This window comes from Nomascus leucogenys, chromosome 18, assembly GCF_006542625.1.
Source record: "Nomascus leucogenys isolate Asia chromosome 18, Asia_NLE_v1, whole genome shotgun sequence".
NCBI lineage: Eukaryota > Metazoa > Chordata > Mammalia > Primates > Hylobatidae > Nomascus > Nomascus leucogenys.
In genome coordinates this window covers 100,732,870-100,745,864 of record NC_044398.1, presented here as the reverse complement: position 1 = coordinate 100,745,864, position 12,995 = coordinate 100,732,870, and the positions used below count along the sequence as shown (strand labels likewise).

At 49.6% G+C, this 12,995-nt stretch overlaps 1 protein-coding gene across 1 annotated transcript in view; it reads right to left on the bottom strand.

Annotated features, from left to right (window-relative positions):
* ABCA3 (ATP binding cassette subfamily A member 3) overlaps window positions 1-12,995 on the bottom strand; it is a 60,519-nt gene that overhangs the window by 28,920 nt on the left and 18,604 nt on the right. The window contains exons 8-11 of the mRNA XM_030797792.1: window positions 11,253-11,512; window positions 9,052-9,168; window positions 8,688-8,808; window positions 8-118 (exon numbers count right to left, since the gene is read on the bottom strand). Of these exons, the coding sequence (XP_030653652.1) occupies window positions 8-118; window positions 8,688-8,808; window positions 9,052-9,168; window positions 11,253-11,512 (609 nt within the window). The remainder of the gene's footprint in view (window positions 1-7; window positions 119-8,687; window positions 8,809-9,051; window positions 9,169-11,252; window positions 11,513-12,995) is intronic.

Here is a 12,995-nt window from a genome sequence, read left to right as displayed (position 1 = left end):
AGGAGGCAGGAGCAGAGCTTCTGGCTCAGAGTCATCCAGTTGTACCGAGGGGCCACGAAGAAGTAGGGGATGTAGGTGAAGAAGTAGAGGAAGCCGCCGAAGGCTGCTGCCATGTTGGCTGCAGGTGTTGGAAGACCCAGGGGGCATGAGCGTCAGTGCCCTCAGAAGGGGCTTGGGCTCCCCGAGGTACAGGGAAACCCCTCCTCCTGGGGCCAAGCCGCCCAACCTGCTCCTGGCACCTGTCATCTACACCCACAAGCCCCGGCAGGGGGGACACCAGGCATGGCCGGCAGCCTCTTCTCCAAGTGGTGCCCCCATCCCAGGGACCCCCACACCAACACCTCCAGCCCCTCCTCCACCTCCCATCCAGCTGCCTCCCTGACACTGCACACCTCATGTGGCTGATCCCAAACCCCTGATTCCCGCCTAAGCCCCACTTCTTTTTTTTTTTTTTTTGAGAAGGAGTCTTGCTCTGTAGCCCAGGCTGGAGTGCAGTGGCACGATCTTGGCTTACTGCAAGCTCCGCCTCCTGGGTTCACGCCATTCTCCTGCCTCAGCCTCCTGAGTAGCTGGGACTACAGGTGCCCGCCACCACGCCCGGCTAATTTTTTGTATTTTTAGTAGAGATGGGGTTTCACCGTGTTAGCCAGGATGGTCTCGATCTCCTGACCTCGTGATCCACCGGCCTTGGCCTCCCAAAGTGCTGGGATTACAGGCGTGAGCCACCGTGCCCGGCCTGCCTAAGCCCCACTTCTGCCTGGGTTGCCTGATCTCTCTCATTCATTCATTCATTCATTCTTCAGATACGCACTGAGCACCTACTCTGTTTCAGGCACCAGGGAGGCAGCCCCACACAAAACAGAGAAAATCCCTCCCCTCCCACGCCTGGAATATAGCGGGGAGACAGAGAGCAAGGTGTGCTGGATGGAGACACATGCTGGATACAGCAAGGAGGCACAGGATGGGAAAAGAGGCTTCCCACGGCCGAGAAGGCTTCGAGGAGGTAACATGTGAGAAGGAGCCGGAAGAGGTGAGAGAGTGGATCACTGAGAGTGGAGAGATGGGCATGTTTTCTGTCCATGCCAGCAGTGCTCAAACGCTTCGGTTTTCTTTTTTTTTTTTTTTTTTTCCTTTTGAGATCGAGTCTCCCTCTGTCACCTAGGCTGGAGTACAGTGGTGCCATCATGGCTCACTGCAGCCTCCACCTCCCGGGCCCAAGAAGTCCTCCCACCTCTGGCTAGGCACGCAGTATCACGCCTAGCTAATTTTTAAATTTTTTGGTAGAGATGGGTTTCCCTATTTTGTCACGGCTAGTCCAAATCTCCTAGGCTCAAGGGATCCTCCCGCCTCGGCCCCCCAAAGTGTTGGGATTACAGGTCTGAGCCACCGTGCCCAGGCGTCAAAATCATTGGTCTTAAGACCCTTTTCTATCCTTAAAAATTATTAAGGACACAAAGGGCTTTTGTAATGTGGGTTATGTATATATATATATATATATATCCATATTTATTCTGTAAGAAATTAATACTAAGAACATGTAAAAATTCTGTTAAATTTAAGAATAACAGTAATAAATCCACTACAAGTTAACATACATTTATGAAAAAAACCCCAGCTGGGTGTGGTGGCTCATGCCTGTAATCCCAGCGCTTTGGGAGGCTGAGGCAGGCAGATCACAAGGTCAAGAGATCAAGACCATCCTGGCCAACATGGTGAAACCCCGTCTCTACTAAAAATACAAAAATTAGCTGGGCATGGGTGGTGGCACGTGCCTGTACTCGCAGCTACTCAGGAGGCTGAGGCAGGAGAATCGCTTGAACTTGGGAGGCGGAGGTTGCAGTGACCCGAGATCGGGTCACTGCACTCCATCCTAGCGACAGAGCGAGACTCTGTCTCAAAACAAACAAACAAACAAAACACCCCCACACACAATTTCCACAATTTATTGAGAACAGCAGCAGTGGTTTTTCCAACTTTTTTCTTTTTCTTTCTTTTTTTTTTTTCTGAGACAGGGTCTCATTCTGTCGCCCAGCATGGAGTGCAGTGGTGTGATTTCAGCTCACTGCAACCTCTGCCTCCCGGGCTCAAGCAATTCTCCCACTTCAGCCTCCTGAGTAGCGAGGACTACAGGTACGCACCACTGGGCCCGGCTAATTTTTTTTGTATTTTTAAGTAAAGACAGGTTTTCATCATGTTGCCCAGGCTGGGCTTGAATTCCTGGGCACAAGCAATCTGCCCACCTTGGCCTCCCGAAGTGCTGGGATTACAGACGTGAGTCACCAAGACCGGCTGATTTTTTTTTTTCTTTATTGGTCTTTTTCCCCACCTCTGGTGCTTGAGTCAGGAACAATGTTTCACATTTTTGTAAACCTACATAATGTCTGATTTAACAGATTACAGCTCGGTCCTCATATCTGCCTATTTACCCTTTTCTTTCTTTTCTTTTTTTTTTTTTTTTTTTTGAGATGGAGTCTCGCTCTGTCGCCAGGCTGGAGTGCAGTGGCACGACCTTGGCTCACTGCAACCTCTACCTCCTGGGTTCAGGGAATTCTCCTGCCTCAGCCTCCCGAGTTGCCGGGACTACAGGCGCCCATCGCCACACCCAGCTAATTTTTGTATTTTTAGTAGAGACGGGGTTTCACCATATTGGCCAGGATGGTCTTGATCTCTTGACCTCATGATCCGCCCGCCTTGGCCTCCCAAAGTGCTGGGATTACAGGCGTGAGCCACTGCGCCCGGCCCTATTTACTCTTTTATGTTGTTTGGTTGATGTATATAAAGAAAATCTGGCTTCATGCAGATATATAGTTGGAAAAGTAAAGGGTATTGTAATGATTTTTACAGATATCTGTGGATATTCTTCTTTGATACTATACCATTCAAGCGCCACTGAATAAGCAGTAATTTCGGAAAGGTTAGTTGCCATAAAGTAACCAATGCACGTTTTGCGCTGTGTTACATTAACATCCATTGGTTTATCCTGCAGTTTGGATTTTTTTTTTAATTTTTGGAGAGAGATTCTCACTCTGTCACCTAGGCTGGAGTGCAGTGGCATGATCTTGGCTCAATGCAACCTCCGCCTCCCAGGTTCAAGCAATTCCCTGCCTCAGCCTCCTGAGTAGATGGGATTACAGGCGCCCGCCACCATCCCGACTAATTTTTGTATTTTTAATAGAGACGGGGTTTCACCATCTTGGCCAGGCTGCTCTTGAACTGCTGACCTGGTGATCTACCCACCTCAGCCTCCCAAAGTGCTGGGATTACAGGCGTGAGCCACTGTGCCCGGCCTAATTTTTTGTATTTTTAGTAGAGATAGGGTTTCACCATGTTGTCCAGGCTGGTCTGAACTCCTGAGTTCAGGCAATCTGCCTGCCTCAGTCTCCCAAAATGCTGGGATTACAAGCATGAGCCACTGTGCCTGGCCACACTTTGGATTTTTACTTTTGCATGATTTTATAACATGATGCATTAGTTCATTTGGAAAATACTGCTTTTTGAGTTACACAGATGTTCCAAACATTGGCATATTTTATCATACAATATTAAAAAAATTAAATTTGTTAATGTTATCACTGGCTCCATAAAAAGTTCTTTAAGTACTAGGAAGTCACAGATTTGAGTTTGCAAAATTCTATTTTTTGCCTGAAAGCTTGAACTGCAGTATTGATGTCAGAAACTACCAATTGTTTTCCTTAAAAAGACAGGCTCATACTGGAGAAAATGCCTACCAAATACCCGAGGGGGAATAACTATAGTCTAGTGGTTGCTCCTTCAAGCAAAAATGGTGCCCCGTAAAAAAAGTGGCTAGTTTTGCTGACAACTCAAGCAACTGTACATGTACTTTTCCTCCAGATAATCCATGGTTCAGTACAAGTACTATACGTGTACATCCCATTTCGTCACACAGAATACTAAATGAAGTATATTTGAGAGTCGAGATTTAATAAAGTTTTTTTTTTACTGCTTTGTCAAGGACATTCATGAGTGAAATGGGCATTTTTTTTCTTTTTTTTTTTGAGGTGAAATTTCAGTCTTGTTGCCCAGGCTGGAGTGCAATGGCACAATCTCGGCCCACTGTAACCTCCGCCTCCCGGGTTCAAGTGATTCTCCTGCCTCAGCCTCCTGAGTAGCTGGGATTACAGGTGCCCACGACCACGCCCGACAATTTTTTTTTGTATTTTTAGTAGAGACGGGGTTTCACCATGTTGGCCAGGCTGGTCTCGAACTCCTGACCTCAGGTGATCTGCCTGCCTCGGCCTCCCAAAGTGCTAGGATTACAGGCGTGAGCCACCATGCCTGGCCGAAACTGGCATTTTTTTTTCAGCCTGAGCAACATGGTGAAACCCTAGCTCTACAAAAACTACAAAAATTAGCCAGGCATGGTGTTGCACACCTGTGGCCCCAGCTACTTGGGAGGCTGAAGTGGGAGGATCACTTGAGCTCTGGGAGACAGAGGCTGCAGTGAGTCGAGATCATGCCACTGCACTCCAGCCTGTGCAACAGAACGAGACCATGTCTCGAAACAAAAAAAATTAAAAAAATAAGTTGGCATCATTTGTTTGTTTGCTTGTTGTGAGTATGTGGCAGTGGAGAACACAATGATAAGTATGGCTTGGTGTCTTCATTTATGCTTAGGGTCTGGTGGTTTTGCTCATCATTGTTTTTGCACCATCACTACAAATGTCAGCATGGTGGAAAAGGCAAGCAGCATCTAGGTGTCACTATAAGACGATCTGGGGCCAGGTGTGGTAGCTCACGCCTATAATCCCAGCACTTTGGGAGGCTGAGGCTGGTGGATCACCTGAGGTCAGGAGTTCAAGACCAGCCTGGCCAACATGGTGAAACCCTGTTTCTACTAAAAATACAAAATTAGCTGGGCATGGTGGCATGTGCCTGTAGTCCCAGCTACTCGGAGGCTGAGGCAGGAGAATTGCTTGAACCCAGGCAGCAGAGTTTGCAGTGAGCCAATTGTGCCACTACACTCCAGCCTGGGCGAAAGAGTGAGACTCTGACACAAGAAAAAAAAAAAAGAAGAAGAAAGGAGGTTGTAAAAGTATAGTTTAAAAAAAAAAAAGAAATTAAGAGGCCGGGTGTGGTGGCTCATGCCTGTAATCCCAGCACTCTGGGAGACGGAGGTGGGAGGATTACTTGAGGTTAGGAGTTTGAGACCAGCCTGGACAACATGGCAAAACCCGGTTTCTACAGAAATAGCCGGATATCGTGGCGGGCGCCTGTAATCCCAGCTACTTGGGAGGCTGAGGCAGGAGAATCACTTGAACCCGGGAGGTGGAGGTTGCAGTGAGCCAATTGTGCTACTACACTTAGCCTGGGCAACAGAGCGAGATTCCATCTCTAAAAAAAAAAAACAGTAATTAAGAGATGTGAAAGACTGAGAGATACCCCCTCACACCCATTAAGATGGCGACTATAAAAAACAATCAATCAGAAAACAACAGGTGTTCACGAGGATGCAGGAGACTGGCAACCTGTGTGCTGCTGTTGGGAATGCGCAGCGGTGCAGACACTGTGGGAAAGACAGTCTGGCAGTCTCTCTCAAAAGTTAAACACGGAATTGCCATAGGATTCAGTGACTTCACTTCTGGGTGTACGCCCAAAAATAAAAAGCAGGGACCCATGTCCAGCACAGCACACTCATGACAGCCACAACATAGGGGCACCCAAGTTGGATAGATGAACAAGTAAACAAAATGTGGCCCATCTAGATTATGGAATATCATCTAGTCTTGAAAAGGAGGGGAATTCAGGCTACAACACAGATGAACCTTGGGGATGCTATGCTCAGTGAAATAAGCCAGGCACAGCATATAAACACTGTACGATTCCTCTTACATGAAGTCCCAGGGTCATCAAACTCATAGGGACAGGAAGTAGGATGCTGGTTTCCAGGGAACGGGGGTGGGGGAGTCAGTGTTTCACAGGGACTGAGTTTTCAGTCAGGAAACATGAAAACCATTCTGGAGGTGGACATGGGGGTGGCTGCACAACGATGTGAATGCTTAAAGCAGCCACAGTGGTAATTTTTTTTTTTTTTTTTTGAGAGCAAGTTTCACTCTTGTTGCCCAGGGTGCAGTGCAGTGGCGTGATCGCAGCTCACCGCAACCTCTGCCTCCTGGGTTCAACTGATTCTCCTGCCTCAGCCTCCCAAGAAGCTGGGATTATAGGCACGTGCCACCACACCTGGCTAATTTTGTATTTTTAGTAGAGACAGGGTTTCTCCATGTTAGTCAGGCTGGTTTCGAACCCCCGACCTCAGATGATCTGCCAGCCTTGGCCTCCCAAAGTGGGATTACAGGCATAAGCCATCATGCCCAGTCTTTTTTTTTTTTTTTTTTTTTTTTTTTTTTTGAGACGGAGTCTTGCTCTGTTGCCACGCTGGAGTGCAGTGGCACAATCTCAGCTCACTGCAACCTCTGCCTCCTGGGTTCAAGCAATTCTCCTGCCTCAGCCTCCCGAGTAGCTGAGACTACAGGCACCCGCCACTACACCCGGCTAATTTTTGTATTTTTTTTTTTAGTTGAGACGAGGTTTCACTGTATTGGCCAGGATGGTCTCGATCTCCTGACCTCAAGATCCGCCTGCCTCGGCCTCGCAAATTGCTGGGATTACAGGCGTGAGCCATGGTGCCTGGTCGTAAATTGTTGTATGTATTTTACACACGCGCGCACGCACACACACACACACACAGCAAAGTCTGATGAGATATTACCAGAAATCTCATTGAAATTCTAATCAAAGACACATGAGCCCTCAGATCGAAATGTTCATAAAGAAAAACACACCTAGACTTTTGGTAGACTCTCACCAACAATGAGTATCAGATGGCAATAAGGTAACATTATAAAATTGCCAAGGGAGAATACCTATCTGTGGAGAATTTCACAGGCAGCTAAAATACTATACAGGGGTGAGGGCAAAATAAAGACACCTTTGGACATACAAAGTCGAAAGCATTGACCACTTACCAATGCCCACTAGAAGAACTACTCAAAGATGTGCTTCAACACAGAGAAGAGTGACTCTAAAAAGCTGGGTACACGAAAATCACGTGCACATCAGATATGCTGGCAAAGCACAGGAATGTCACATAGGAAATAACTGCTTATGTTTTTTTTCTTTTTTTGAGACAGGGTCCCTCTCGTTATCCAGGCTGGAATGCAGTGGTATAAACTCAGCCCACTGCAACATCCGCCTCCCGGGCTTAAGCAATGCTCCCCCCTCAGCCTCCCAAGTAGCTAGAACCACAGGGGCATGCCACCATACCTGACTAATTTTTAAACTTTTTTCTTTTTTTTTTTTTGTAGAGACAGGGTCTTGCCATGTTGCCTACGCTGGTCTTAAACTCCTGGGCTCAAGTGATCCTCCTGCCTTGGCCTCCTAAACTGCTGGGATTACAGGTGTGAGCTACCATGGTTGGTCACTTAGGTTTTCTTAAATGATAAAACAAACTAGACAACAATAAAAGTTAGGAGGTCAGGCATGGTGGCTCACACCTGTAATCCCAATGCTTTGGGAGGCTGAGGTAGGAGGATCACTTGAGATCAGGAGTTCGAGACCAGTCTGGGAAACATGGTGAGGAAAAAAAAAAAAAAAAGCTAGGTGTGGTGGCAGGTACTGGTGGTCCGAGCTACTAAGGAGGCTGAGGCCGGAAGATAGCTTTGAGCTCAGCAGTTCAAGGCTGCAGTGAGCTGGGTCTGTGCCATTGCACTCCAGCCTGGGCAACAGAAAAAGAGGCAGTCTCAAAAAAAAAAAAAAAGGCCAAGCGCAGTGGCTCACACCTGTAATCCCAGCACTTTGGGAGGCCAAGGAGTGTGGATCATTTGAGGTCAGGAGTTCAAGACCAGCCTGGACAACATGGCGAAACCCCGTCTCTACTAAAAATGCCAAAAAAAAAAAAAAAAATTAGCCAGGCATGGTGGCACACGCCTGTAATCCCAGCTACTCAGGAGGCCGAAGCACAAGAATCACTTGAACCCCAGCGGCAGAGACTGCAGTGAGCCAAGATTGCACTACTGCACTCCAGACTGAGCAACAGAGCAAGACTGCTCGAAAAAAAAACAAAACAAAACTGGGAACCTCTAAAAGTACTCAGAGTGGTGGTGAGGTTGGAGTTTTATCTGGGAGGAGGCTGGGCATACTGAATAACTTCACTTTTTGGAATTTTAGAGGTAAGTAATTAAGTGAAACATTAAAGGTGATCACTAAAAAAAGAGAAACACAAGTTATAGCCTCTGAATCATCCAAGGTAAAAGGCACTAGAGGAGACTTTATCAGCCCAACAGAAGGCAGGAAAGGAAAACAAAGAAGCAAAAGAGAATGATAACAAAGTCACATACAAAATCCAGACAAGAGAAATGACCTTCAACGTAACTGTCACCGCAAGGCTCTGCACACGGCCGGGCTCACTGTCCTCACTTCTGGCTCGCCTTCCCTTTGGGCTGCTGGACAGCGCTTGGCATGGCCAGCCACATACCTGCCTTCTCTGAATTCTCCTTCTCCCTAAATTACTCTGACTTTCCTCCTCCCCAGTCCAATCTTCCCCTGGTCAGCTCCTCCCTGGGCAGCTTCACCAGGCCCCTCTCCCTTCTGATCATAGCCTCTGAGTTATTTCCATGTAGATGGCCTTTGGCCCCTTGGTAACCCCACTCTGCCCCATGACTGGGGCTCACCTTTGCTGAAGAAGGTGCTGACCATGAAGCTGAAGGAGATGGTAGAGATGGCAAAGCACAGCAGGAAGGCCAGCACCAGGGAGGGGTCGCTGCGGGACAGCACGGCTACATCCGGCTTCACCTGCAGGGCACAGGCAGGAGTCGGGCATGGTAGGCCGGCGGAGGTGGACCAGGAGGACTCCTGACCATCCCTGGTCACAGGGACGCAGCTCCACCGAGAGGAGTGGGACATGACAGCTCCTCTCCCCCATGAGGGACAGACACTCTCTGAAGTCGCTGACCACAGAGTTCTTCCCAAGAGGGCCCTCCTGGGGTGCCCTGGCTCTCCCTGTCCTCACCAGAGCCCCACCGATGCCACGCTCACCTTGACACAGAAGAGCAGGGTCATGAAGGAGGCGGCGATGAGGAGGAAGAGGAAGAACAAGAGGAACCAGGCACTCCAGTGCAGCCAGCTGCTGAGCCCCATCATGCGCATATACTCCTGGGGAGAGAAGCCGTCACGCTGCTGGGGGCCCGCCAGGATGGCACGTGCCAGGCTGGACGGCAGCAGGCCTGAATCCGACTGTCCCAGCAGCCCTGCATTCGACAATGTTTAACCTTGAGTGGAAAACGAAACTGCCCTCTCCTACCTTTCCTCTTTTTTTTTTTTTTTTTTTTTTTTGAGACAGGGTCTTGCTGTGTTACCTAGGCTGGAGTGCAGTGGCACAGTCATAGCTCACTGCAGCCTTGAACTCCTGGACTCAAGCGAGCCTCCCGGCTCACCCTCCTGAGTAGCTGGGACTACGGATGGGCCCCACCATGCCCGGTTCCTTTTAAAAATTTGTTTGTAGAGACAGGGTCTTACTATGTCGGCCAGGCTCATCTTGCTCAAACTCCTGGGCTCAAGAGGCTGCCTGCCTCAGCCTCCCAAAGTCCTGGGATGACAGGCATGAGCCACTGCACCCGGCCAGCCCTCCATTCTATGGAGCGATTCCACACTCCCACTGCATGCTCTCCAGTCTTTCTTGGTACTTGAGATAGTCCCCCGAAGCTGTGCGCTGCAGCTCAGATCCTACGTCAGGTGGCAGGAGGCCAGTCCTTCTGGCGGTGGGCCAAAAGACCCTGCCAGTTCCCAACCACGCCAACAGCAGCCTCCCTGGCTGTGAGACGTGACCACAGATCAGACAATAGTGGTGGATGCCATAGCTATTCATTCCCTCATCCTCCCCTACTCTGAAAGGAGGCGCCCAGAACCTCTGCAGTGAAGGATGAGGTGCAGTGATGGGGCGGCTCTGACCACACCTTCCTTCCTCACCTGCCCCACCAAGGAGTCAGGAGTGGTGATGAGGAAACCCAGTTCCTTCACTGACCAAAAGTGCCTGGGGAGTCCTGGGGCGGCCACACTGACCAATATGGCAGCCAGCAGCCAAGTATGGCCGTTTCAACTGACGTTAATTAAAAATAAACATTCAGTTCCTCATTTCTTTTTCTTCCTTTTCTTTCTTTTTTTTTTTTAGATGGAGTCTTGCTCTGCTGCCCAGGCTGGAGTGCAGTAGTGCGATCTTGGCTCACTGCAACCTCTGCCTCCCAGGTTCAGGTGATTCTCGTGCCTCAGCCTCCCAAGCAGCTGGGATTACAGGTGCACGCTACCATGCCTGGCTAATTTTTGTATTTTTAGTAGAGACAGGGTTTCACCGTGTTGTCCAGGCTGGTCTTGAACTCCTGACCTCAAGTGATCCACCCACCTCGACCTCCCAAAGTGCTGGGATTACAGGCGTGAGCCAGTGCCCAGGGCTAGCCCTTTCTTATGCATAATTTCTGACCTACAGAACAGCAGGAAGAGGAGCACGACGGTCTCTCACATTCCCACCGCTTAGGTTCAGTAACCGTTTCATGTTTTGCCCTATTTGTTTGATCTGTGTATCTGTATATGTGCACACGGTTTATTGTTTTTTTTTTTTTTTTTTTTCAGAATCATTTTATAGCCCACTGCTGACTCCCTCAATGCTGCGTAGTTTTATGAAAGTTATTTATGGCACCAAGCAGATGAACAACTGGGCAGCCTCAAAACAAGCCCCTGGCCAGGTGTGACGGCTCATGCCTGTAATCCCAGCACTATGGGAGAATGAGATGGGAGGCTGAGATGGGAGAATTTCTTGAGGCCAAGAGTTTCAGACCAGCCTTGGCAATATAGAAAGACCTCTGGCCAGGCGCGGTGGCTCACGCCTGTAATCCCAGCACTTTTGGAGGCCGAGGCGGGCAGATCACAAGGTCAGGAGATCAAGACCATCCTGGCTAACACGGTGAAACTCCGTCTCTACTAAAAATACAAAAAAGAAATTAGCCAGGCGTGGTGGTGGGCGCCTGTAGTCTCAGCTACTCGGGAGGCTGAGGCAGGTGAATGGCGTGAACCCGGGAGGTGGAGCTTGCAGTGAGCCGAGATCACGCCACTGCACTCCAGCCTGGGCAACAGAGCAAGACTCTCTCTCAAAAAAAAAAAAAAAACGAAAACACCAAACCTTTGGACATGGCCTCCCCAGGACAGTGCGGTTTCTAGAGCGTTGGGAAGCCAAAGCAGGCAATCACCTTCAGCCTCCTTTCTTTCTCCTGCACGACAGCACGGGCAATGGTGAGCGCGGTGTAGGTGAAGCTGAGCAGCAGCAGCAGGGGCAGCTGGTACTGGATGGCCACGAGGAAGGGGTCTGCGATGAACGGCGGGTACGGGAACCTCTTGATGGTCACCGTCAGTCTCTGGAACAGCTGGCGTGTGGCAGCATCGGCATGGTACTGCATGATGGCCCGGTCCACAGCATGCTGCACGGCCAGGAAGCCTTCCCGGATGTACCCTGAGTGCGGGAGCAGAGGATGGCCCAGCCACCTCAAGGAGCTGCTCCCGAGGGCAGAGGGCCATGTGCATGGGGTCCATGGGGGGAGAGATGCTTGGGGCAACAGAGTGACTTCAGCTCAGGACCCCCATGGCCGCTCAGTGGTCCCACGGGAGAAGGAAGGAAACGCACCACACCCTGACAGCAAATGAAAAGAGTGATGTGATTGTCACTTCCACTTTGTAACTAACACAACACACACAAAAAAATTACACACGTGATCACTTTTTTTTTTTTTGAGACGGAGTCTCGCTCTGTGGCCCAGGCTGGAGTGCAGTGGCGCGATCTTGGCTCACTGCAACCTCCACCTCCCGGGTTCAAGCGATTCTCCTGCCTCAGCCTCCCAAGTAGCTGGGACTACAGGTGCATGCCACCACGCCCAGCTAATTTTTTGTATTTTTAGTAGAGATGGGGTTTCACCGTGTTAGCCAGGATGGTCTGGATCTCCTGACCTCGTGATCCGCCTGCCTCGGCCTCCCAAAGTGCTGGGATTACAGGCGTGAGTCACTGCGCCCAGCCTTTTTTTTGTTTTTTTTTGGTTTTTTTTTTTGAGACAGTCTTGCTCTCTCACGCAGGCTGGAGTGCAGTGGTGCGATCTCGGCTCACTGCAACGTCTGCCTCCTGGGTTCAAGCAATTCTCCTGCCTCAGCCTCCTGAGTAGCTGGGATTACAGGTGCACACCGCCATGCCCAGCTAAATTTTTTTTTTGTGTGTGTATTTTTAGTAGGGACAGGGTTTCACTATGTTGGCCAGGCTGGTCCCAAACTCCTGACCTCTGGTGATCTGCCTGCCTCAGCCTCCCAATGCTGGGATGACAGGTGTCAGCCACTGCACCCAGCCTGAGGGCTGAATTCTCATCAGGCATATTAGTGGGTCTAAGGCATGGACATCTGGAGGCAAAACTGAGGCTAGAATTGAGCACTCCCTGCGCCATGCCAGTCTCATACACGTTCTATCTCCTGGGGCTTTCCTAGGAGCCGGTTTTTCCAGCCAACTTTTCTTCCCCCTCAGGTTCTCTGTCTTGCTGGGGACTAACCGACTAATCTTACTAACAAAACTTTTTTTTTCTAACAAAAGATATTTGCTCTGTGTCATTTGCCACAAAGGTTTTCCCCAGTCTGCTATGTGCTTTTTTTTTTTTTTTTTAATCACCATTAGGCCTTTTCGTGTCTGGCAAATTTCCAATTTGTACATGCTGAAATCTGTCAGTCTTTTCCTTTGAGATTGGTTTTCTCTTGCTTCCAAGCTTAGGGAATTGTTCTCCCAAAACAGGAGGGAGCTGAGGAGCTCCTGCCCGGCCCCCAGTCTCAGCAGCCAGTGTCCCCTACTGCAGTCCCCTGCTGCAGGCAGCAAGCATCAGGTATGACAGCAGGACATAGCTTCTCCTGAGCCTCAGGCTGGGTGACCTGTCAAGGGCATCCCTCTGGGGCCTCAAATACCCCAC